General features: G+C 51.5%; 1 protein-coding gene and 1 long non-coding RNA gene across 2 annotated transcripts in view; both read right to left on the bottom strand.

Annotated features, from left to right (window-relative positions):
* DSCAML1 (DS cell adhesion molecule like 1) overlaps positions 1-17,520 on the bottom strand; it is a 314,658-nt gene extending 297,138 nt beyond the window's left edge. Inside the window, exons 1-2 of the mRNA XM_032472451.1 lie at positions 17,201-17,520; positions 1,422-1,739 (exon numbers count right to left, since the gene is read on the bottom strand). Of these exons, the coding sequence (XP_032328342.1) occupies positions 1,422-1,739; positions 17,201-17,435 (553 nt within the window). The 5' untranslated portion in view covers positions 17,436-17,520. The remainder of the gene's footprint in view (positions 1-1,421; positions 1,740-17,200) is intronic.
* Positions 17,521-19,155: 1,635 nt separating this feature from the next.
* Positions 19,156-24,869, bottom strand: LOC116661198. Its single transcript, XR_004317007.1, has 2 exons — positions 23,072-24,869; positions 19,156-20,530 (listed from the first exon to the last, which is right to left on the bottom strand). It is a non-coding gene; the product is annotated as an uncharacterized LOC116661198 (long non-coding RNA).
* Between the last annotated feature and the right edge of the window lie 587 nt (positions 24,870-25,456).

The raw sequence follows: 25,456 nt of genomic DNA, 5'->3' as shown, positions 1-25,456 counted from the left end.
CTGAGGCAGAAGGACCTTAATTCAACAGGGCCCCATCTCACTTAACTATCTCACAATAAATGGGGTAGGTGCTGGCATCAGCTTTGCAAACGAGGAAGCTGAAGGTCTGAAAGGTGTGTTCTCCACCTAAGGACACACAGCAAGTGGCGGAGCTAGGATTCCAAAGAACAGCAAAACTTTCCTTGAGGGGCTGACTTCTTGCAAGCCCAGGAAGTCAGAGATCTTGCAGGATCTGTCACCAGGCATGCAGGTTGAGGAGACTTCCCCGGAACCCACTCTCCTCTGCCCAACACAATCTCCAGGAAAGATGGCGCGCCCAAGGTCTGGTGCCATCACGTGGGCTAGCTAGGACACTCCCTGTCCTCTCCCACCCAAAAAACTCTTCTAAGAAAAGCATTCCCCAAACTTCAGTGCTTTATTATTATTTGAGGTACACTTTACAAGGGATTAGGACACACCAGCATGTCATGACACCCCGGCTAAGAGTAAGTGATTTAAGCCATTCCCTCACCTCCAGACCTAACCCAGAGAAATGAGACTTTCTAGCATCTTTAAAGAGACCAGCTGAGAAGCCCTCACTTCCTTGCCTCCTTCAACTCTTCCCAAGACCAAGATCCTCCACTGCTAAGAGTTTTCCATCATGAAAAATTTACCTAAATGCCTGTTCTCATGAGATACCCTCTACTCAAATGTCTATCAACAGTGGGATGGATAAATAAAGTGCAGTGTAGTCAGAGGAGACCACACAGTAATGAGAACAAAAGACCTGTAACTTCGCACAGCAGCAGGGGTAAACCCCACAAACAAGAAAGACTCAAAAGCATCCGTACTGTAGGATTCCATTTAGATAAAGTGCAAAACCAGGCAAACACCTATATTGTTAGAAGTCAGGACTGTGGTTTCCCCTAAGGGAGGAGTGACTGGAAAAAAAGCCCAAAGAGGCTTTTGGAGGCACTGCTATCTTCATCTGGATATTAGTCAAACTTTGTGAAAATTCATCAAGCTGTATATTTACAATGTGTGCATTTCTTTTTATATGTTCTATTTAAGTAAAAGGGTTTTTTTTTTTTTTAACAAAGGAAACTCACTGAATGTTTTCCATGAATCAAGTACTGAAATGAGCACATTACTTAACTTAAAGGGGTGCTAGCTCATGTAAGCATCGCATGGAGTGATGAATGGGGTAGGTGCTGGCATCAGCTTTGCAGATGAGGAAACAGAGGCTCGGAAAGGTGTGTTCTCTGCCTAAAGACACAGTAAGCAGCAGAGCTAAGATTCCAAAGAACAGCAAAACTTTCCTTGAGGGGCTGACTTCCTCCATGTGACACACACATCCTCAGAATGACAGGCACTGCCTGCTCCCCATTCCCATCTTGCAGAGTGAGCTCTCCCAGGAGAGGAGCCGGTGTCTGGTCCTTTACCTGCTTTGACGCGGATGTTGGGGCTCCGGATCTTGCCGGCAGCATTCTCCGCGGTGCAGAAGTAGTCATTGTCGTGGATAAAGCTATTGAAGGCGGAGGGGGAGAAGGGGTAGAGCTGCAGCGTCCCGTTGGCGTGGACGTGCCGGATGTGCGGCACGTCGTAGATGTCGTCCCCCGTAGCCAGGTACCATCGAAGGGCCGCGCTGGGGGAGCCCGCAGCCGGGCAGGGCACCACCACCCCCACGGAGCTGGAAAAGGTCACCTGCTGCAAGGAGTCATTTACAAAGTAGAGGCTGGTGCCGACATCTTCTGGGCGGGCTGCAGGGGAGGAGAGGGGAGAGGGGAGTGGAGAGGCTGGTTAGCACCAGCTAATGATACCCTCATAGGTTACAGAGGCTGCAGCTCATTCATAAAACGCTCAAGCACCAGTCATTCAGTAAGCACTATTGGGCACTCACTTTACACCAAGCACCAGCAACGGTGATTAAGAGATGGCTCCCGCCCTGCAGAAGTTTCCAGCCTCGCACAGGAATGTCACACGTTAAAATGTCCATCCTCCATGCCAAGTGCATGGACAGAGGCGGCCACTACTCTGCTATGTTAAAGGGTCTGAGCCATGATCCACACCCAGCGTCCACACTTAGACACTGAAATTGCTTTGATGATGAATATTTGTTGAGCTCCTACTATACGCTGGCAGCTTCACACTGAGTCCCTCGGTTCATCCGTACAACCCTGAGAGGAGATGGTCTCACCTCTTTTATATCACTCCTTTTTGGAGCCTAAGCATAGTTATGTGAATTGCCTGAGATGACACAGCTAATAAGCTACAGGACTGAAATCTGAACTCATTGCTCTAAAGAGCACCTGAGCGTACTTTCTACCATGTCATAGCTGAAAGGCAAAGTGTCTGAGACTTCGTTCTGAGAGGAAGCACTGCAGGAAGTGGGGGTGCTTGCCTCAAGGAGAGAAGACTGCAGGAGACCTTGGGAGCTGTCTTCCCCCTCTGGAAGTCGATTTGGAAAATGTGTTGCCCCAGAGGGCAGGCTGAGGACCGGTGGTACCGTGGGTAGATAAATCCAAGCTCGGGAACAAGAGACCGCCACCCCTGCCCACCCCCAGTTCTAAACCCAGCCCTGACACTGACCAACTGTGGAATTCCCTTCCCGTCTCTGACCATCTGGCTCCTTCACTCGTAAAATGGAGGGAGGACGCACGAAGCTGCAAAGACCCTGTGGGTTTCTGACTGCAACACTCAACCACACAGAACACACTCACCATTGCAGCTACCTGACAACATCAAGGCCGCCAGACCAGGAGGACACCTGTCTGCAACTCTCATCCCAGCATCAGACCCCAGTCTTTCCTACCCTTGTGGGAAGCGGCCCTGAATGGTGGTATCAGGGCCTGCCTTCCCTTCCAAGCAGCCTGCCCTGTTCAGAAGGGCCAGCTCTGAGCAAGTGGAGGCAAACCCAGAAGAAGAGGGGGCCTGGTCCCTGGTCTCCAGCTGGAAGCCACTCCCTCTCCACCAGGAAGATCAAGGAGCAAACAAACCACTCAGCTGCTTGTTTAAAGAACGTTGCGGGGACCCAACTTGACCTCAATTTCCACAACTTTATGGGGAGGGGGAGGGCCCGCATCCGGACCATATTAATATTCTCGGCTTAGCGCTGAGCTGAGCCTCCAGGGAGAATATACCGGGCAGCTCATTGAGGAAGGCCATTAAGCCTCATTGGTCAGAGCAATTCACATCATCTCATAAAAAGCCGTGATGAAGCCATTAGCAGCAGTGCTGGAAAACGCATCCGTGGGCTCCTTGCTGCGGTGTCAGGGGCCTCCTCTTAGCAGCAAATGCATTTGCTGTCCCCACCTGGCCCTGTGCCCTAAGCGGCTGCAGAGAGGGACAGCACGGCCTTTCCATCTGCCCCCTCACACTGCCTCTCCTGTGACAGTCCCCGTGTGGCTGGTTGAGACAGTCTGCTCTGTGGAAGAGGAAGTGGCCCACCCAAAGGGGACCCTCAGAAGCTTGTCCAACTTACAGGGGCTAGACTATTCTCCAAGGTCATGAAATCATGCCATCTCACAAGTATGCAGACTGAGGCTTCGGAAGCTTCTCTTAGGACCCACACTCACCAGCTTCCCCTGGCAGGAGCCTGCTCACCTTTTGAAAGACTTCCTTACTGAGATTCAGTCAACAAAGACTGGTTAACTACATCCAGACACTGTTGTAAGCACTTTACTTGTATGACCTCTTTTAATCCTCCCAACAACCCCATGAGGGAGGTACTATTATTATCCCAGTCCACAGATGAGGAAACTAAGGCACTTAGTTTCAAAGCAACTTTCCCAAGACCGCACAACCAGTAAGCGGGGCCTCTGGGACACAGACGCAGGCAATCTGAGCCCAGAGTCTGATTTCTTAACCTTTCGGTGATTGTAACCACTGCAATTATAAAGATACCTTCCTCAAACACCACCTAGCCACCAACTTTCATATTCAGCTGGCTAGGACCTGAATTAATACAGCCACACATTACCACGCTCTCTCGTGCGCACGCGCGCGCGCACACACACAAACACACACACACACACACACACACACACACACACACACACATTCATCCCAGGAGGGGCTCCTGTTGGACTCGACATTTCAGACTATGGGAGCAGGGATATCACTCCGGGGTTCTGGGTACTTCCTGAGACAACCTAGTTAATCAGACATCCTCACCGTGGCAGCTTTATGGATTTTGGAAGCCAAAATCCATCAAGGAACAGAAAGACTCTACATTATGCATGACAAATGGACTTAGGAAGCTGAGAAAGATCCCTGATAGAGAGGAACTCAGGAATCATCTGATTCAAGGGGCAGGGTAAGAAGATATTGAAGGATGAGTACACTGTCACCCTCGGCGATGGTAATGCCAGCAGCACTAGTAACAGACACCACAGAGACCACTAACTACAGGCCAGGCTGGGCGCTAGATCTGTTTTAGGTAACATCTCACATAATCTCATGACTCTCTAGGGGATGTTATTATTATTATTCCCATTGTACAGATGGGGAAATCAAGGCTCTGAGAACTTAACTAACGTACTCAAAGTAACTCAGGATGTAAATGCTGGAGCTGGGCCAGGCCCCAGCTTTGCCTGACTTCAGAGAAGGGGGGTACGAAACTGTTCTATTGTATGATCCATGCTGAAGACAAGAGGAATCCAACCACAAAATCTGGTTTTCCAGGCTGGGTACCCTTCCCCATCCTTTCTTTCATCCCAAACCCACTCTAAATACACATTCCTAGTCTCCTCTCCTGGCTGGAAATCCACCCCACCTGTCCTGCCGGCAGACAACCCCTTCCCCAGAATTCCCTCGGCGACCAGCTCCTGGCAAGACCATCAACCATAATAGCAACAGCCTTCCTGTACTTGGGCCTTGGATCCTGCTGGAGCCAAGGACACCAGGTTCTCAGCAGCTACAAATGGGTAGATTTAATTGATGAATTGACTGGGATTGTCCAATCACCTGTCAGGGCTGAAGAAACAGCAGATTTATAGCAAAAGGTGAGTAGCCTCATATTTCTCCCACCCCTGGATGTGAGCTGCTGTCCTCCGAGTCTGAGGGAGCTGGGGAGGATTAGACAAACCATTCATTTCTGCTTAAGGCTCTGACAGTGCATTGCCGTCATGAAACATCACCCTCAGGTGTAAAACAATAGCATTTTGCACTTACGTTGGACTCATATTTTACCATCACAAGGCACCTGTCAGCCTGGAATGTAGAAGGCTTTAAATAAACATTAATTCAGCCTCATCCCACCTGCCAGGAGAAAGGAGTGAGCAACTCCACAAAGGGGAAACTGAGGCACGAATCCCCCTCAAATCTCTGCCATGTGCCAAGATGAAGGCTGGTACAGGGCACCCGTGAGCGGCTGCAGCAGAAGTGGGTACATTCAGTCACTAGTCACAGAAGGGGGACTAGCAAGGGTCTAGGGGCATCACTCCGACCTCATGGAGACTAGAGAGACTTCTCTGGTGGGGATTTTCCCTCCTTCTCAAGCTCCTCTTTGAATCTTCAGAGAAGTGACAAAGCCTCAGCTGGCTCAGAGAGGAGCACAGAAGTGTGGGTCAATTGATGGAGACCTGGGACAAGTCTAACAGAGCTTCGTCCTGGGGCTCAATCCTGACCTGCTGTGTGACATCAGGCAAGCCACATAGCCTTTCTGAACCTCATTCACAAAAGGGGGAGGATTGTACCGTCTTACCCATTCCCCAGTGCTGCCGAGCAGGTAAAAACATGGAAAATTACGTGGTTCCCCATAATAAGGATGCGTGAATATAAGGGGTGGGGTTTTGATTCGTGTCCCAGTGATTCCCTGAGGGGACCAGGGAGGTGAAGGTTACTGCAAAGGATGGCCAGGGCCCCACTCTGCAGCCCTGAACCCACAGGTGACTCCTGCACCCTTCAGCGCTCTCCTCTCCTAGGTCCTTCCTGACCTGGGACCAGGAAAGACTTTTTGTTCCTTCAGGAGATCTTTCTCCAGCACCAGCCATGTGCTCAGCAGGACCCCAGGTGTGGTGGAAAGCATCAAAAGCAAGGGAGAACGGCCCCCCACCGCCTGGGAGCTTGCAAAGAAGATGAAGAGCAGGAAAGGGTTAACCCAGCATGAAAGGGACAGCCCAGGGCAGAGAGTCAGCAGAAGGGCTTGTAGCCCCTGGTCTAATTTCACTGTGGCCATACACCTACTCCCTTGAAGGCTTTCTGGCCTGGCTGATGGCACAGCATTTTCAGAAGAAAGGAAACAAACATCGATTGGGTACCTACTGTGTGCTTCAAGGGTGTTTTCTCACGTAATCCTCATGCAGATCATATGAGGTGGGTCCTGTTAGTCTCATTTTACAGGTGAGGAAAAAGAGGCTCACGGGGGGAGAGAGTCTCCAAAATTGTACAGCCAGAAGTAGACAAAGCCAACAGTCAATTAAGGTCTGCCTGGCTCCCAAGCCTGAGTTTCTTCCATCACAACACAGAAAAGTTCAAAGTTCGAGGCCTTGTAAGGATTCTCCTTCACTTCTTCTCGGGAAGCCAGTCCTCATTGGACAGCAAATCCTTGGACAGGAAACTCTGACTTTCCCCTAAATCTCAGCCATACCCCTACCCCACCTGGCTTTCTCCTCTGCAGACAGAACCAGGCATATTTACAGAGAGAACGAGAGGAGGGAAAAACACTTCATAAATAAAGAGAGAGAGATCAGATCAACAACAGCAAAGCTTCTTCTGGTCAAAGGGGGAAATAGATTTTTAATAGAAAATGGAAGTTATGGGCTTGGTTGTGATGTGACAGACGCCCAGACTTAAACCCATTTAATCTTCTCTGCCGTTTAACATCGAGCACCACCCCGATGCCGCGTTTCATAAAACAGGCTCCAAATGGCTGGGAGATTAGACGTGTAGAAATAGCACAGCAATATTTTTAAACCAGAAATCGCCCCGAGGCATTTGGGCTGCCCCAGGGTCACCCCTGAAACCTAAATATCCATCAACATCAACTCGCCCACCCGCCCTGCGCTGTCTGGGATTAGTTGGGCAAAGGAAACTCAACACCCAGGGGCCCCACCCCACCTGCCTGCATTGGGATGGAGGTTTCTGGCCAACTGAGGCTTCCTCTCAGGTGCACATTGAATTACCCACATGTCATCACCTCCAATCATCGCAAATGACCACCCGAGGGGACTGAAATAGTAACCCCCTGCCACCTCTACAGAGTGAAGTGAACCCTTTTTTCTCTCCCTTTACAACATTTACGTGTCTTATTCACTGGATCTTTCATCCAGGAGCATCTGCCAATGCTGGGGCCCCTGCCACTCCCCCACCCCAGAGAGATGGGCAAGAGCCTGCAAGGGGTATCCAGGCCTGGGTATAGTGAGCATGGATAGAGGGGAGTGGGGGTGGGGAGACAGGAGGAACCAGCAAGGCTCCCCTGCAGGCCTGTGAGCTCCCTGTCTTGGTCACCACTCTGTCCCCTGGCCTAGCACAACACTGTGGTCTTAGCACAGTGGTTAAATGCCCAGACTCTGGTGCCAGGCTCCCTGGGTTTGAATCCCTGCTCTGCCACTAAGAAGTAGTGTAATCTCAGGCGAGATTACCTTGCCTCTCTGTGCCTTGGTTTCCCCATCTACAAAATGGGGGTAATCATATCTACTTCAAGGGTTGTTAGGTTGGATGAGTTGATATATATGACAGTTTTCAGTATATGTAAGTGGTGTAGGTAATGACCTAAGTATTCCTCGCCACTGTCATAAATATCACCATTGCAGCAGGCAAGCAGTGAGTACTTGCGGAGTAAGTATCCCACGCCACAAACACTTAGCTCTCACCGGGGACGATGATGAGGATAACAATTTCAGACCGTAGTTCTCAGACATTACAATGTATAAGAACCACCTGGAGAGCTTGTTAAACACGCACACCCTTAGATACCAGATTCACCGAGTCTGTCGTAGGGCCAGGAAGCTTTCTGAGACAGGCGGTCCTCTGTCCATACTCAGAATAACACTTTGTAGAAAAAAGTAGATTCGCCATCCAGGACTTCAATTCACCTCTCCCAACAATAGACCATTATGGGCTTGGCTGAGAGGATCTTAGCACCACATTAATTAACTTAATTTGGGGATCAAGTTAATAAAGTAATAGTGGTGTGATCAATACGCAGAGCATCTCACCACACCGCTGCGGCTCCCAGGCCTCACACAGAGCTGTTGTTGTTTTAAGGCAGATGTGGCCCAGTGAGCTTTCTTAATTTGCAAGGTTGATTACTCCACCGCATTTCCACACAAAGGTTTTCATAAAAGAGATACATTAATTGTCTTCAGTCTGATTGTTCTTATTCCACAGTTGGAAAAACCGGGTCTGGAAAGGATCAACTAGTGGGGCCTCAGCTTAACAACCACGTCCATCCAAAACTCAGGTGAGGACCAGGGAGACAGGGTCTGGCCCCTCCACCAGAAAACCCCCTTATGGTGTGCTCACATCTGGGAGATAATCTGAGTCTAGACCGGGAGGAGGAGAAGGGCCAGTCTACCCAGACAGCATCCGAACATCTACAGGCAACCAGAATTGGTATTTCCTTGGGACAGGGTGGAGCAGCTGGGACCAAGTCCCATAGCTTCAGTCCCCAGACCCGGCAAAACTAATTTACCTCTATCCTCACCATCATCAAGGCCACCATTTCTTTTTAGCATTTATTCCATGCCAACCACTGGAAGAAGTCCTTTTCTCACATTACAGCGCATTTAATCTTTACAACAACCCTCTAATGTAGCTATTGCCCAAGACCCCATTTTACAGATAAGAAAACAGGATCTTCAAGAAATCAGGTAATTTCCTAGGTGGTACAGCCAGGGCTGGCAGGGCAGCATTTCAAACCCAGGTTTCCCTTATTCTGGCTGCGTTTCTCAACAGAAAGACTGCACTTTATTCTCAGACTGCCTCCAAGATGTGATGGTCCTATAAGCGGTTTCTGAAGAAGGAGAGCATTTTTAGGGATGACAGTTTCGAGTTATTTGGGACTGCCCTAGGCATCAGACATTTTCATCCCTAGTCATCACTTCCTGCCCCCTACTAAATCCTCCCTACCCTAGTCATTCAAATAACCCAAAATTATACCCCCTCAATTTCCAAACAGCCCTAAGGAAGCAGTACCACCCCAATGAGAAGCACTGCTCCAGTGCCTCAGTGTCCACCTCTATCCATCAGAAACATGGGTTTTTTTTTTTTTTAAGATTCTTAGCGCATAGTTCCTGTAACCAGCAACCTATGTGATCCAGTAAAGATCAGTCATCTTTCAACCTACAAGGCCTCTCACCATCAGCTCCAGGAGAAGTTATGAGCAACAGCTGACAGTCAAACAGACTCTTTAATCTTCCAGTCCCTTCTAGACAGGGCCTGTCAAAGGAAGGCCCCTTATGGCCAGAAAGGTCTTTCTTGGGAGTTGGCTCAGACAGTACAGTTGTCCCCAGAGATTCCCAGATTTAGATTGTTCACGCTTGAGGGACTTAAGAGATTATTTTGTCCAATCTCCTCCATTCACAGATGGGGAGAGTGAGGCCTACAGAGGTAGAGTCATTCGCCCCAGGTACACAGCTGGCCAGCGTCCTGGGTGGACGAGACCAGTGTCTCCTCTGCTCCTGCAGTTCTGGCCGCTCCACTCTCAGAACCCAGCAACCCAGGCGTGGAGAGGCATTGTGGAGAAACAAAATGATGTCATATGAAGGAGCACGAGAGGAACCAGCTGCTGGCTGCCTGGAGGAGAGGGCTCAGAGGGGCAGGACACCTGTCTGTAAGTGGTCAAAGTGTTGTCAAGTGGAAGAGGGTTTCACCTGGATCCATGCAGCCTCAAAGTAGAACCAGAACCAGTGAGTAGAAGGTACAGGACCAGGACAGATTCTGAGGATAAGCTCTGTAACAGTCAGAGCTGCATGACCAGGGGTGTGCCACCTGGAAAGGAAGGAGTTTCCTCTGGCTGGAAGCACGGGAGCAGAGGAAGAGCAATGCTGCTGGGAATGCACAGCACAGAGGGGATCAGGCAGCTGAACAGGGGACAGATCCCACGTCCCTGAAGGTGTCTTCCAACCCGGAAGACTTAAAAAAATTTTTTGTGTTGAAGTGTAGTTGGTTGACAATGTGTACAGCAAAAGAGCTTCAGTTCTACATATACGCACACATGTATTTTCTTTTCAGATTCTTTTCTATGTTATTATAAGAAATTGAATATAGTTCCCTGTGCCGTACAGTAGGTCCTTGTTGTTTATCTGTTTTATATATAGTAGTGTGTATCTGTTAATCCCAAACTCCTAATTTATCCCTCCCCTGCCCTTTCCCCTTTGGTAACCATAGTTTGGCTTCTATGTCCATGAGTCTGTTTTTGACAACCTGAAAAGACTTTTACCTGTGGCAGCCACATCCCTCAAAGCAGATTCCCCAGCCCCATGGCTCTGGGACGCCACCCCAGGTACAGGGTGTCCATGACCCTGACTCAGATGGGTTCTCGGGGTCTGGATGCCAGCAATTGCTGTGACCTCAAACAAGGTCACTCAAGGTGGGACCCTGTGTCTACTGCTCTTCCCATGAAAGACTGTGGGTTCCCAGCAGGGAGAACACCCTCAGGGGAGAGTGTCCAGAGGACTGTGGAATAAACTCGCATCTCGGGACCTGGGAGCGAGCAGAGGTAAGCTCTCCCCACACCCCCTGGGCACTGGGGCCACAGGGAATCTGCCAAGTCTGCTCCATGAAGACTGTTGCCAGCCTGCCGGTGCCTCATCAGCGGTTCCTCATGTTGATGAAAAGCAAAGGCTAGGAAAATTCTCCATATGTGGGGGGCCCAGGGAGGGGGAGCCAGCCACCCACAGCTGTGAGCCCTCCGTTGTTCCTGTATGATGAAATGACAGTAATTAGACCTCACATTTCAGTGGAGCATTTAAAAGGCTAAAACCGGTTTGCTGTGGTTTGTACATGTGTGTGTTTATATGTTGCCCTCTTCAGTGTACAAAGCATTGTCACATGCTGTCCAGTTGTACGGCCTTCACCCTTCTTGTGCACATGCAACAACAATCGCCCTGAGGGACAGTCAGGACAGGGGTTATTTTGCCCATTTTACAGATTAGGAAACAGAGGCACACGAACTATTAAGACATTTGCCTGATTTAGACAGATTGAGCTTTGTTTCTAGGTCCATGGACAATGCTTCCTCAAGCATACAGATACACACACATACATACACAGAGTTTAATGAATATGCAACTGGCATTTGAATAACTGTTCCTAATGAAGATGGTGACCTTGGAAACTGTCAATGCAGGCGTCAAGAAGAGCAAGGGCATGGGGATGTGGGGCAGGGTGGGTGGCAGAACGGATGAAGGGATAGCAGCTGGATGGCAGGGGCGGTGCCCAAGGCTAATGCTATTCATGCTAAAGCAGCGCGGGACAAACATCTGTTAAACAGGGCACACAGGCTGTTGTGCCACAGCCTCCCCCACACTCACAGAACCACAGGCCACAACCTGCCATGAGCAGCACTTGACCTCTGGGTCAAATGCTGCTTTCCTGAGGCTGACTGGGTTATGGAGTTTAGAGGGGTCCGGGAACCCCCAAGGTCATGGGCCTTCAAGGATGTTTTCTATACACAAAACTACCTGAAAAACCACAAAGTTCATCCTAGCAGGGAAAGACAGAGAGATCCATCCAGCTACAAGGTATGGGGGCTCACCCTGTGAAGCCCATTTACACAGGTTCATGGTGTTACACCCAGGATCGCTCCTATTCTGTCCAAGCATGGTAGAGATTTACCAACCAACCCCCGCCTGCCTTTGGCAGGTATGAGACTGCCTCACCCTCAAATCCAAGTCTGGAGCCAACCTGTGCCCTCACCTTTTCCACGGATGCCACCAGCTATGACTCGGGGAAGGGAGGGTGCTGAGCCCTCCAGGGGCACCCAAGTGCCTGCATGGCCCCAGCTGTCTGGCTAAGGATGTCCCTCAGACTACCCAGGCAGGTGACAGAAGCAAACAGTGATGTCTCCCGCCCTGGCCACCGCCAATCTTTCTTATTGCTACAAAGTCTAAGTCACTTGGCTTGGCCAAAACTGTGGCTCATTAACACGACTCCTCGGGACAGAATCTGATGATCTGTTTTGGGTGGGAGCAGTGCAGAAAAAAAGAAAGAGGTCTTATGTTTACTGAGAACCAGTTATGTTCTAGTTACTTTATATGCATTATCTCTCCTTTAATCCCATTTCACAGCTGGAGACAGTGGGGCTCAGAGAGGCCCAAGGTCACACACTGAGTAAGTGCACAACCAGGATGTAAATGACGGGTGTGCCTTGACTCAGAATGTCTGCCACACCAGTGAGTTGCAATCTTTTTCATTTTCCCTCACAATTCCAAAATCTGGTTGGAAGAACTGAGGGAGGAGGCTTGAAGCTCTGCCACTGGCCCTCTCCGTCTCTCCCTCCAGCCATCCCCTGAGGCTCCACCCCGCATCCGTCAGAAACCTCTGTGCCCTCTGTTGGACCAGGGCCCTCCTGGATTATTAGATGTGCAGAAAAACACTCTGGGAGGCCTTGGAGCTGCACCTGCCAGGGTGGGATCTGCCCAGGGCCCCGGAAATGCAGACAGAATCATTCCCAAAGTCACCTCCCCACTGCGGGCATCCCAGCTGGCTCCCTGGAAGGAGCGCCCCAGCTGCCCCGAATTGTTTGCTCTTCAAGCGTTACTCCCAACTCTTTACACACTGTCCTTCCGACCACAGTGCCTGCCTTCCCACTGCCCCACCCCCACCGTACGTGCCAGAAGCCACTTTAACAATGGTAGAATAAGAAACTGGGGCCTCTCCCTCCAGTCCTTCAGAGGCCGCGACCCCCTCCCAAGCTGGATGTTGACAAAGCGAGAGAGCGAAAGAGCGTTTGGCCTCACTTAACACCCCCTTCTCATCAGCCGCTGTTTCTCCATCCAATGACCACAGCCCTAAGCTTCCCCCATTCTGGGGGTGCACTCACCAGAAGGCTAATGTTGGCCCAGATTCCCTTAGCTGATGTGCCCCTCTCTTCTTCCTGCAGCACAAGAGGGATCACCCATCCCCCAAGTTTGGTCCGCCTTAGGGTGTCTCTGCTGCTGTCACCCACTCTGCCCCAACTGCAAGCTCGGGGGTGGCCTTGCCAGGAGAACTCAGTGCTGAGCCCCCTGTGGGCCTAGAACTCAGAGGCAAGAGAGACGCACTACCAAAAACACCATCCTTCTCCCCACTCTTACTCCACCCCCATTTCACGCAAGGGAAAAGCCACTCACTGCCTGGCTGTTGCTGAGGCTGAGAGCAAGATGCTCCTCACAGAGGGCAGGGCTCTTGGCCTGGCTAGGTGAGCATGCAAATCTGTATGCAAATTATATGCAAACCCAGGGCCTGCCCTTGGGTTCCTGGCACCCTGCCATCTTTGCTGCCTGTGGCTCACCCCTTTCAGGCACCTGGGTGCTGGTTAGAATCTACCGAGCTAGGGGCTGAGACAGCTTTCCTCTTGACTGCTTCCATGTCCCCAAGAAACATTTCCTCCAAGATCATGTGGTAGGGAAGACTCTCCCAGCCTGGCCTTCACCCCCCGAAAAAAAAGCTGGCTCAACGTCCACCCTCCCTTCAACTCATCCACAAATAAAATCATCCTTCACCAGGCTGAGCAGGGCACCAAGCAAGTCAAAAGGATAGAATTCTGGAAGACTCGGAGAAGGTAAGGGGGGCTTGAGGTCTGCACCCTTCTGTCAAAGGCCAATGGCCCATGAGGTGCCCTGTGCAGACAGCCACCCTATGTCTGGGGACTCCAAGCCTGCCTGCTGGGGGGGGCTTGCTTCTTTAGCAAAGCACTGCTGGACGAACCCCACCCACCCACCCATTTGCTTGCCCACCTCCTCTCCATTCCTCAATCTGAGAAAAATAAGCCTCTTCAGCCAGTCTCCCAGGATCTGCTCAACTTAAGAGCTGCCTTTGGGTCAACTGCTTACTTGCTTTTTGTTTCTAATTGAGCTCCCCAGTCTGCTGCAGAAATATATTCAAGGCAGCTGACTTTGATGCCCAGAAATATGAAGCATCTGAAATTATGGCAATCTCCTTCTCCCCCATGTTATTCTGCACCCAGGGCCTCTCTGCCCACCTCCCCCACCCTCCCCAGCCACGATGCTCACTGATCCTTCACCTGCTTCCCTTAAGTTGTGTTTGCCATTTCAAGATTTTAAGAACACATTCCCCGAGTACCCCCCCCACCCCTTTTAATTAGACACTGAACAGAGTGTTAGAGATTTTCTTAATGGATTGACGAAGGCTTTTAATTTGGTCTTCTCAAGAGAGAACCATGAGTCCCCATCCGAGAGGTTGGGGTGGGAAATGAAAAAAAAATCAATGCAACCCATTATTTTGGCTTTTAGAAAACAGGAATTTTAGTGCCGGGGAAGCTTGTTCTTTTACACAGTAAAAATGCAAATGCAGGCAACACAGATGCTGGCACGCTGGCTGTAACAACGGAGACAGCCTCGCTGGGGTTCATCCGGCTGCCCAAACCTGGATTTGTTTTGGCAATAATAAGGCAGTTATTGGAGACTCGATAACCGATTATTAAAACACCTTCCCAGTTTAGTTCTGGGGAATCGGTCTGAGCTCAGGCTTCATCAAAAAAGGTATTTCGAGGGGAATGGAAATAACAGAAGCTTAAAACACATTCAATAACTGCTTAATTCCATCCAGAGGACGTTCCATCTCATCTTGTTTTCTTCGCCTCTCTCTCTCTGCCTCCTCCTGCTCCTCACAGATGGACGTACAAATTATTGCAAGAGGATATTGTTTTCTGTAACAGGCTCGAACACTCACATTTACATTTTCCTTGGTGCCGCGGGGGTGACTGGCAACGGGAGAGAAAAATACACCAAACCCCATCTCCGCTGCTCTCGCCACATCGACATCTTCCCCCAGCCGCCTCCGCCACCCCCACCCCCACCCCCACGCCACCCCAAGGAGAACAGGCCCTGGGGACCAGCCTGGCACCTAAGACCCAATTAAGGCACGAAGGCAAAGAAAGGCCTGTCTGGCAAATCGCCCTGGCGCCCAAGGCAGACGCTGGAGCCTCTGAATGGCAGGGACGCCGGGGATCTGCAGACCTAAAGGCCATTTAGGTGCCGCCTCACCTGGCACCTGCAGCCTCCCACCGGCCCAAGGCCAGGGTGACTTCCTCCTCCCCTCGGAAAGGATTTGGCCCCTCAGGCTCTCCAGCGGCCTTCTGGGCCTTTCTTCACCCCCACCCCCACCCGCCCCTTCCCTATCATATGGCTTGGGCTTCATTTATTAATGCCCGGCTTCTGGAAGGGGGAGGGGAGAGTCCAGCAGGTATTTGCTAAGGGGCCTCCACGCCTGGGGATGGGCTGCTCCCAGAGAAGTCTGCAGAAAGGGGGCGGGGGTGTAGAGTGGACAAAGCTGGGCAAGAGTGTGGCAGCAGCTCTGGCCTGTGCTCTCTCCCCTGACAAACCTGAACGGGGTGGTGGTTGGAGAGAGAACCAGCCAGAGAGAAAGCTGCCGCTCCTCACCTTATGTATTTTTAATATTAATGTAATTAAAGCTGCTAGCGGAGCCAGCCTGTGGGGGCAGAGGGAGGCAGGAAGAGCCTGGGGAGAGGGAGACTTTGGGGGTTGGGGGTCCGCAGTTGAACCTGAGGCAGGCTTCTTGCTCCGCTGAGGTGCAGTGAGAGGTGCTTGTGTGGGAGGGCAAGGGGCTAATCGGCCTAGACCAACCTTGGTGTGTCACCCCGTGGACCCCACTGGGTCTGAGAAACTCAACTACTTTGTCCACAATTCAGAGGCCAGCCTCGCCGAACCTCGGTCTCTAGGCAAACCCCAGCAGTATCTCGGCCTTCAGTCCGGCTTTGACCTAGCGGTATTTACAAATAAAATAAGGGTCACCCTCGTCCCCCAAAGCCGAGAGATATGGCAGTCAGCTCCGGCAGGTTGCAGACTCCAGACCCCTGGGGCGTCGTCAAGGAAAGACTGGACCCCTTCCGGAGCGCCAACCTTCTGCTAGATTGCCCTTCCCCCATCGCCTAGGGGTCAAGAGTTGCAGCCGGGCCAGGGCAGGCGCCTGGGCTAAAGAGGGAGAGGCCGTCCCTCTGGGCGCGAAGGAGAAAAGTTAGAGGGCTGAACAGGTAAAGCCGAGCTTGCACGAGCGTGTGTGCTCCGCCGCGCAAGGGCGCGGAGTTCGGCCGCTTCATCTCCCGCCATCTGCGCGCCCGGGGGGCACGTCCTCTGCGATCTCCTGGAAGCCCGACAGCCGGGGAAGGCCTGGTCCCGACTCGGTGCCCAGGTGACTCTGGTCGGAAATGTCTGGCCGCTTCCAACCCCAAGTCCCAGCTACCTCAAGGATCAGGTGCGCAGCGCCCCAGCAGCAGGTCTGGACATGCTGGACACCTGGACCCACCCCTAGCAACGCCTTCTCTCCGAGGAAAGCGACACGCCCCCCCAAACCGAAGGCTCGTCTCCATGTCCGCTGACCAGGCGCCGAAGCGGAGAATCTCGCACCTTGGGGTGCGCTGCCGGAGGTGGCCAGGCGGCGCGGCGAAGCCAGGGCTAGTGCCCGGGGCAGGGGGTGAGGTGGGGCTGGGCGAAGTCGACCTCTGGGTTTGGAGAACAAACTTGCCATTCGCGGGACCCCAGGTCTCGGGACCCCCGGCTCTCTCCGCCCTCTATCCAGCCAAGGCGCGAATAAGCGCCATGCGGCGCTGTGCGGGGAGTCCAGGGCGGCTGAGGGGCGCGCGGCGGCAGAGGGGGAGTGAGCCGCGGAGTCCGCGGCCAGGTTCGGCCAGGACTCCCAGGTGAACAGTCACGGCCTGAGGACCCCTGGACTCGGAGGGCACCCCGGGGCCCCCGCGCCACCCAGCCGCAGAAGGCGGGCCAGGGGCTGGGGGAGGGGGCCGGGCAGAACCGCGGCCCGGCACGGAGCGGGGAGATGAGGGGCTGGTTCACCACCGCCCCACCGGGCGCGCCCCAAAACCGCAGGCGCGGGTGGCTGGCCGAGCGGTCCAGGGCGGATTCTCACCTGGCCGCTCTCCGGGCGCCCGCCCCGCCCCTGCTGCTCCCCACCCCGGACCCGGCAGCGGGGTCGGTCCCCCCCTGGGCCCCTGGGGCCCGCGCGGCACCTCGCCTCGCCGCCAGCCGCGCGCCTCCCGGCCCCGCTGCCTCCGCCGCCCTGCTGCCCGCGCGGGGCTCACCTTTGTGTAAAGAGTCCAGGAGCAGGAGTAAAGTTACCAGCCACATGCCATAAAGAGGCCCTTTTCTCCGGGGAGGTGGTCCTGTGGCCGGCCGTGCGGCAGCGCCTCTCCCCCGCTCAGCGCGCTCCCAGCCGCCCGCACTCCGCGCCCCGCTCTCTCCGCTCCTCAGCCCGGCGCTCGGCGGCGGCGGCGGCGGCGGCGGCTCCTCCCTCCTCGGCTCCCTGGCTCCTGTCATCCGCGGGGCTGGGCTAGGCGGCCGCGCTCCCCTCCCCTCCCGCGGCACCCCGGCTGGGGAGCGCCGCGCGAGCCCTGAGCCCGGACCGTCCCCAGCCCCGCAAGCCCGGGCACAGGGGCGGGGGCCCGGCCCTGACGGCCCTGACCGGGGTGTGCCGTCTGAGAGGCAAGAGGGTTCCCGCCACCCACTGGCTAGGAGCCTGCGGTCGGTCGCACACAGGCTTGTGTCGTACGTGTGCCAAGAGCCCGCCCTGTTCGGGCCAAGGACGCCCGGTGTCTCCTAGCCCAGTCACCTGGGGTCGATGCTTCTGATCTCTCTCGGGCTCAGTTTACCCCTTTGGAAGGCGTAGCATGGATGCTGGGAGTAAAATCTAGACTGAGACCCCACCTCAAAGCTGCATGCCCTTCCAACCCCAAGTTACGTCTGCCAGTCTGCCACCCCAGCACTCTGTGGGAATTTTCCTCGCACTGGGCACATGATGATTAGCTAGACATTGTTTGCAATAGTTTAATGTCTGCTGTATCTCGTACATCGCATCTTCCTCCTTTATCTTCACCTACCCCCACTACCTCCACCCTACAGTTTTGTCACTATGCAGAAACTGGTTTATTCCTTATACCAATCTGCATAAAGTTGGCATGGAATTAAACTTGAGGGCTTGAGAGAGGGTATCTTTTCAGTTACAAAAGGAACGTTGAGTGCTTGCTGTGTGCCAAGCAGTGGGTTAGGCACTGGGGACTGAGGCATGGCTGTCAGGACCGCTGTGAAAAGGCTGTGATGGTTGGCAGGCCCTCCTCATGTCCTAATTCCAAAACAAGGGCCTGCACAGGATCCAGAGGAGGGGTCCTTCGTAGCCCTGTGAATGGAATAAGCTAGGACTGGACCTCCTCTCCTAAAGGGTACTGGAGGCCACCTTGACGCCCCCTGGCCACTTGGCTGGGCACAATTTTGACCCAGTTCTCTTAGGTGTGCAGTGGGACTGGAGAACGGAGGAGGGAGAGAAGGAGAGAGGCTGCAGTTTAGCTCCACTTGACAGGAAGAAAATTTACTTCCCCAAAATGCCTTGCTCTGGATCAGACAGGAGAACTAGAATCCCAGGTTTTGCCAAAATATCCCTAGAGATTTTAACTAAAATTTTTAAAGTGGGACTTTACTTTTTAAAATTTGTTAAAATATACATGGTATAAAATTTACCGCTTTAACTGTTTTTAAGTGTATTATTCTGTGGCATGTAGTACATTCACAATGTTGCACAATCATCACCACCATCCATTTCCAGAACTTTTCATCATCCAAATAGAAACTCGGGACCCATTAAACAGTAACTCCCCATTTTCCTCTCCCCGCCACCTCCTGGTAACCACTAATCTGCTTTTCTATCTCTACGAATTTGCCTCTTTTAGGTACTTCACATAAGTGGAGCCATGCAATATTTGTCCTTTTGTGTCTGGCTTATTTCACTTAGCATACTGTCTTCAAAGTTCATCCATGTTGTAACATGTGTCAGAATTTTATTCCTTTTCACAGTTGAATAATATTCCATTGTGTGTATAGACTACATTTTGCTTATCTATTGGTTTGTTGGTGGACACTTGGGTTGCTTCCAATTTTGGGCAATTGTGAACAAGGCTGTGATGAACATGGCTGTACAAGCATCTCTTCCAGACCCTGTTTTCAACTCTTTGAGGGGTGAAAATTGCTGGATGGTATGGTAAATCTATTTTTAACTTTCTGAGGAATTGCCAGGTGCCTTGACTTTTTTTTTGCACAGTGCATTAAGAGTTTAAAGGGCTCTCACCTGTGGTTGCTCTGTGTAACACTCCAGAAAATATTGCGAAGGTTAGCTCCACCTTTTAACACAGGTGAGAAGAGTAAAGCTTAGCTTGCTCAAGGGCACCCAGTTTGTATCACAAGCGAGACCAGAACCTGACTCTCCTAACTGTGAGAAGAGCTGCTTGCTGTGCCCGGCGCTGTCCCCGGAGTGGCCCAGCTCTGAGACGCTAAGTCACCACTCCGAGGCAGATGCTTCTCCACGAGGTGTTTTGTCCTCTGTGAACAGAGGCACGGGGCAGATTGCAACAGGTGTTTGAGATGACCCAGCCCCCTGCTGTACAGACGAGGAAGCTGAGGCCCAGAGCCAGGAGTGATGGACCCTCCCGAGGTCACGCAGGGAGTGACAGAGGCCAGCCATCTACAGTCCTCTGGCTGAGAGCTTCCCTCACCGCCTGCAGCCTGCTAGGCTCATTCTTCCATCATGTCCCTCCCCTTCTAAAGGAGACGGTTGCTGAGAGGAATCCAGTTATTTAAAACTAAGCCTATTGACCCAGAGCACCTGGTCAGGCCATGCCTAAAATAAACTGCTAAGTCAGACAGGATGAAAGGGGCTGCTGTCTGTTGGGGGGGGTGGGCCCCGAGTGGGCCTGGGGGTGTCAGCACAGCTGCTCGTGCCCCACGTGCTGGAAGGAGAGAGGAGGACCCTCTTCTCTCCATTTACCTGCAATGCATCCTATAACCCGAGTGTCCCTTTTATGCTGGCTATACCTGCAGGCCTTTGAGGGACTCCAGCACTATGTGTAGAGAGTCAGGTGTTACCTGAAGGGTGAGGTCATTCACTGTCCCCTGAAGAGGTGGCGTGGATGTGGGAATTGGGGGTGGGCAGGTGAGGAGGGCAGATTCCAGACTCTCCTGCATGAGGGGGCTTTATAGTGTCATGGAGACATTAAGAGCATGGCTTTAGAATCAGTGCTGAGGTCTCAGCCCAACTCTGCCACCTTCTAGCTGTGCCCCCTTGGGGAATTACTGTGGGCCAAGCCCCCGTCCCCTCACCTGTAAAGTGGGGACAGCCTCGGAGAGCTGTTATGAGGATTAAATAAGACAAGCCCCGTGGCTGGCTCGCAGTAAGCCCTGTAAATACGTCTATCACTAATGTTATTGGCTTTGCTCAGAGGACCTTGACCTGTAGGCGTGGGGGAGGGAATAGCTCAACGGAGGGGATGTTGGAATGATGTCCTGTACACCATACTGCAACAAGGCCAGGAATTGGGAATCCAGGAAGAGACCACAGAAACACGGAAGGAAGGTGCACTCACTCGAACCTGGAAGAACACGGAGTGATCGTCAGCATGGAAAGGACCTGAAAACAGACAGTCCTTATGTTTTTGTATTTTCCATTTCCCAGGTTTGGTCCCTTCTTAGTATTCCGGAAAATATCTTTGAAAGTGACACTCCGGCTCAGATGTGTTCAGAAGTCCCCTTTTACCTGGAACTGTATAGGGGGAGCTAGCTTGGTAGAGTCAGCAAGAATCCTAGCAAGGGAACCCAAGGGAAAAGCAGGCCTCCAGGGAAGACACTGGGATGCTGGTTCACCCACACCCACGCAAAGCCTCAGGCTCTCCTCCCACAGCCGACATCTTGGAAGGGCTATTTTTTTTATTTTGGAAAAAAAGGGATAATTTCTTCAAAGTCCCAACTTGGATGGAAGCCCTCACACCCACACACAAATATATGCACACCAATGTGAGAACAAACACAGTTGCCCAGGCAAACATCCATGTGTACAGGTAAACAGAAACACCAATGACAGGCACACCTGTGCTCAGATGCAATCTGAATACAATCCAAAAACTCTGCACTGACACCTATGCATATGCTTTAATATACATTTTTTAAGCCTCAAATGTGTGGGATGTATATCCAGGAGGGACACACCGTCCATTTAAAAACTGATTAATCTGAATATTTTGTTGTGTCAGAATTCTGGGTGATGATGTAGCTGGAAGGTGTGGGGGTGTGTATGTGTGTGTTTTACTGATGATGGTTGAAGCAGCTATATGAAGGCACTGGGAGGCGAATCCTTCCCAATTCAGGTTAATCATGGATATCTAGGGGGTAATATTTTGCCATGTTATATTAGGACTAGAGCCATCAGGAGAAAACAACAGATGTTTTTATTGTTTAACTCAAACAACAGCTTATATATTTCAGATACTTTTCTTCAAAAACCAAGGCATGTAATTATTTTAGCAAAGCTTTCTTATGTGCTCTGAAATTTTTTTAACAAGTTCAGTATAAATATGGTTGTCATAAAAGGAATCAATACTGAACCAGGTCAATGGTAAAAACTTGACATTTGGGGTTATAGAGCTAATTCGGGATTGACCTTCATAGTACTTATTTATCGACTGGAGGAGAAAAAAAATAAGGATTTCCCTGCCCTTTTTTTCAATTTGTAATTGATTTTAATGTTATATGAAGAGTCCTGGACTGTGATTCAGAAAGCCTGGGTTCTAGTCCCATCTTTGCCACCTTAGCCAGCTGTGTGATCTGGGACAAGTCACTTTGTCTTTCAGAGCTTCAGTTTCCTCGCCTACACACATTCTCTAATGCAGGCAAAGAAACAGAAATACGTATTTTCATGCGCAGACACTCCCGAACCAAACAAACACCAAAAACCCACACCAAATAAACCACCTTTCCTTCAAATGCACACACGTATATTTTAAATACTTCTGTCTTCTTGAGACAGGGTGAATCATTGCAGTTCCCAGACTACGATGCCTATATCTGAAGGTAGTGCGGGTCATTAAATTACCCAGATGCTCCTTAAACCAAAATTCTATACGCGTAGCTCAGAGGATGTCTAGGTGTGTTTCACCACTTATCCTCTCAACGTTTTGGCTTGTAGCATCATGGTTCTAAGTCCACTGAACAAAGAGGCCAAATCCCTGAGTCCGTCCTCCCCGCCACCCAACAGATAGGTCCTTGGGGTCTCAGTGCCCTTGTTCAGGACACTGTCTCAGGACAGTTGGTCAGGGTGTGAGGGAGCCCTTTCATTAGCCATGACCTCTCTCCCGCCATCCTCTCTGCTCCCAACCCTGAAACTGGATGAAAGGCCAACCCAGAGATGGTCCGTGAAGCCCAAATGTGTGGAGCTGAAGCTCTTTGCCACGTGTCTCTCTAGGGGTGGGGAGGAGAGGAATGGGGAGAGTCTAAACTAAGTAAAAAAAAAAAGACAAAAATTCCCTGAATGAGAGCTAATTTTGCTGGCTCCCCAGGTCACCCTGCAGTTCTTCTGACCCACGAGCCACTCACAAATATGTTCATCATATTATATTTAAGCATTGTCTCTCCTGGAAAGCTGGTACACTATGTTTTTCACTCCTTTCTCAAGTACCAGGGCCCCTTCTCCACCTGTGTAAGCCTCCTCTTCCTGGTCAGGCACCCCCAGCTATCCTGGACCAGCCTGGACCAGCCCGGGCCAGCCCTCCTCTGGGCTCCGCTTGCCCCAGACATCCGAGTGGCCTGTGGCTCTCATCCCTTTGTCCTGCATTGTGATTATTTACCCACACATCTGACTTGTGTCCTCTTCCAAACACTAGGCTCCAAGCACGTTCAGTCTGTACCTGCAGAGCCTAGGCTGATGCCTGCCTGCACTAGGGGGCGCTCAATGTCGATTTCACGACCAGACAAGTTCGTTCTTAGAGTCTTAGAGGGTTGCAAGTACCTCACTGCAGCTTCACCGGTCATGCCTTCCAGAGGCATGTCCTTTAAGGGGAATCAAAGCCTTAAGCTTTGCCCTTCTCATGTGAGAGTCCCTGGCCTGGAAGGGTGCGCCCAGGAGCTCCAGAAGTACTGACCTGAAGCCTCAGTCTTGGCAGATCCCTGCTCAGCCGGCATCACCAGTGTCTTCCTCGTTGTCACCATCATGCAGGGCTTTTGGGATCCAAAGACAGTCACATTTGCTTTCACTTCAGAGCCTCATCAAAAACAGATCAGGCCACAAGTGTTTTGTTCATTCGTACAGATGAAGAAACCGAAACTCAGAGAGGTTTGTGTTGTGCCCAGAGGCAGATCCACCATGAAACAAACACAACTTAAGCTCCAGGGTCCTGTAGGGCCCAGATAATGTGCTCATATGGCCAAGCAGTACTGGTAATTCGGTTGACTACTGTGGTTAGCCTACACTCAATTCTGACTTCTTTTCTGCTCAATGTGCATTTGGGGTCTGGTTACATTTGGGGATCTGACTCAGGATCCTCCAAAGCGAGTGAGAGAGGAATTCATTCTATTTGGGAGTGGCGAGATAATACTGCTGGGCACCAGGACGTGGCCATCCCAGGGTGGGGAATGGCTGCAGGAATACGACCACCCACTGGGCCAGCTCACTTGGCTTTGTGACATAAAGCTGCAAGGCCAGGAGTTGTATCACAACATGATTATGGCCTGAGGTGCCTACACTCAGAGATGTGTGTTTAGTGGAAGAGAAACCAGGTTGAAAATATACTGAGCCAAAACCTCGTCTGTAAAATTGTGAGCAGAATAAATGCTAAAAAATAAGAATTAAAAGGCATTATAGAGGTGTGTCAGTCAGTAACTTAACACAAATATCATGTTATTTTTCCAGATTTTGTGATGTTTGTGGTATTTGTCAATTTTTTTTCAGAATTTGTAATTTGCAGCCATTTCTCTTTAGCATTCTAAATGATCACGTTTGTACCTAATTTTGTATTCATCATTGTGTATTGTTTTCCTTAATGAGGTCCCTCCAAATGGTCTAAGCTTCAGGTCCTACAAAACCTGAGTCCATCTCAGGGATGTATCTTGGCTCAAACCGTGGAGGCAGAGCTGAACCAAGAGCCAGGTTTTCTGGATTCTGGCCCAGGGCTCTTCCCACCACAGTCCCTTGCCTCAGAGATGTCAGACAGCAGGTTTGCATACTGCCACACACACAGTGCCCAGGGATGCAGAGATCAAAACCTGGGAGGTGATGGAAGCGGCCTTGATTTGGATGATGAAAGTCCTCTTCTTAGGAAACCTGGCCGTTTCACCACAGGCCCGACTGCTCAGTCCACAAACCAGAGGATCTCAAGGGTGGACAACAGCTTAATGCTGCCCAAGTCCCCTTACCTCTCTGTGGGACCACACCCATCCCATCACTGGGAGGGGGCCACCAGCATGAAATACTGAGATGTCTCTCAAAGCCCAAGGGTCATGGAAGACACCAGGAAGCCCCTCCTGCCACGGTGAGCAGGGAAAATCCACCTGCGATGGGGTGGTGGGGTGAGGGGCAAAGTCACAGAGCCAGGGTGCCGTTGCTGTGGGTGGAACGTTATTTGGAAACAAAACAGGAAACAGACACTGTGTGGGGACAGCAGGCAAAACCAGCCCAAAAGCCACAGATGCAGCAAGGGGGCTGGCTCACCTCACCGGTCCCATCTCACACCCATGGACTATCTCTATACCCCAAACAGATGCTGACGCAGTCACTGGTTAATGCTTCCAGGACAAGGGGCTCCCGACCCACACAGACGTTCATCCTAATTTTACTATCTGCGGTCAGGCACACACTCTTTTCTTTACTGAACCCAATCTGCCTCAGCCCTCTGGAGCTCACAGGATCTGCCAGATGACAGCTTTTCAAATATTTGAGAACAGCCACCACAGCGCCCCACCCCCCCAGCCCCAAGCCTTCCTTCTGCCAGGCTCAAAATCGTGGGTCTGTCGACCTCTCCTTTTCTAACATGAATTCCAGACACTTCCCTGTCCTGATTTTCCCTTTTCCAACTTCAACAACATCACTTTTAAAAACAGAATGGACCCAGCACTCCAGAAGAGGTCTGAGCAGCTCTGAAGGCAAGAACTGTCACCCCCTTGAGAGGTATCTGACCTTCTCTTGCTGTTGCCTGAGATTTGATTGGCTCTTTGGGGCTGACACGCCAGTGAAGCTGGGCCTCTTTCCCATGAGCTGCCGCTGAGCTGTGACCCTGATGTGGATTATTGGGGAGGAGGACATGATTAGACACATTCTTTGTTGAATGTTGGAAGAGGAAAACCTGCCTGGGTCAGGTGGCATCACTTAGGTGGAGAAGGACTCTGGACGACCATTGAAGTCCGAGCTCAGCTGCAGTGAGGGTGGCAGACCTCAGCTGGGGACCGCAGGGATGAGGAGCTGGGGGCCCAGTTTCAGACCACATGGAACTGAAATTTTAGTTTCTCTACCAAACGTGCTCTTCCTTAAACAA

Source organism: Camelus ferus, chromosome 33 (assembly GCF_009834535.1).
Source record: "Camelus ferus isolate YT-003-E chromosome 33, BCGSAC_Cfer_1.0, whole genome shotgun sequence".
In the NCBI taxonomy this organism is placed as follows: Eukaryota; Metazoa; Chordata; class Mammalia; order Artiodactyla; family Camelidae; genus Camelus; species Camelus ferus.
Note: the sequence above shows the minus strand (reverse complement) of the source record. Positions and strands in the feature narration are given on the sequence as shown.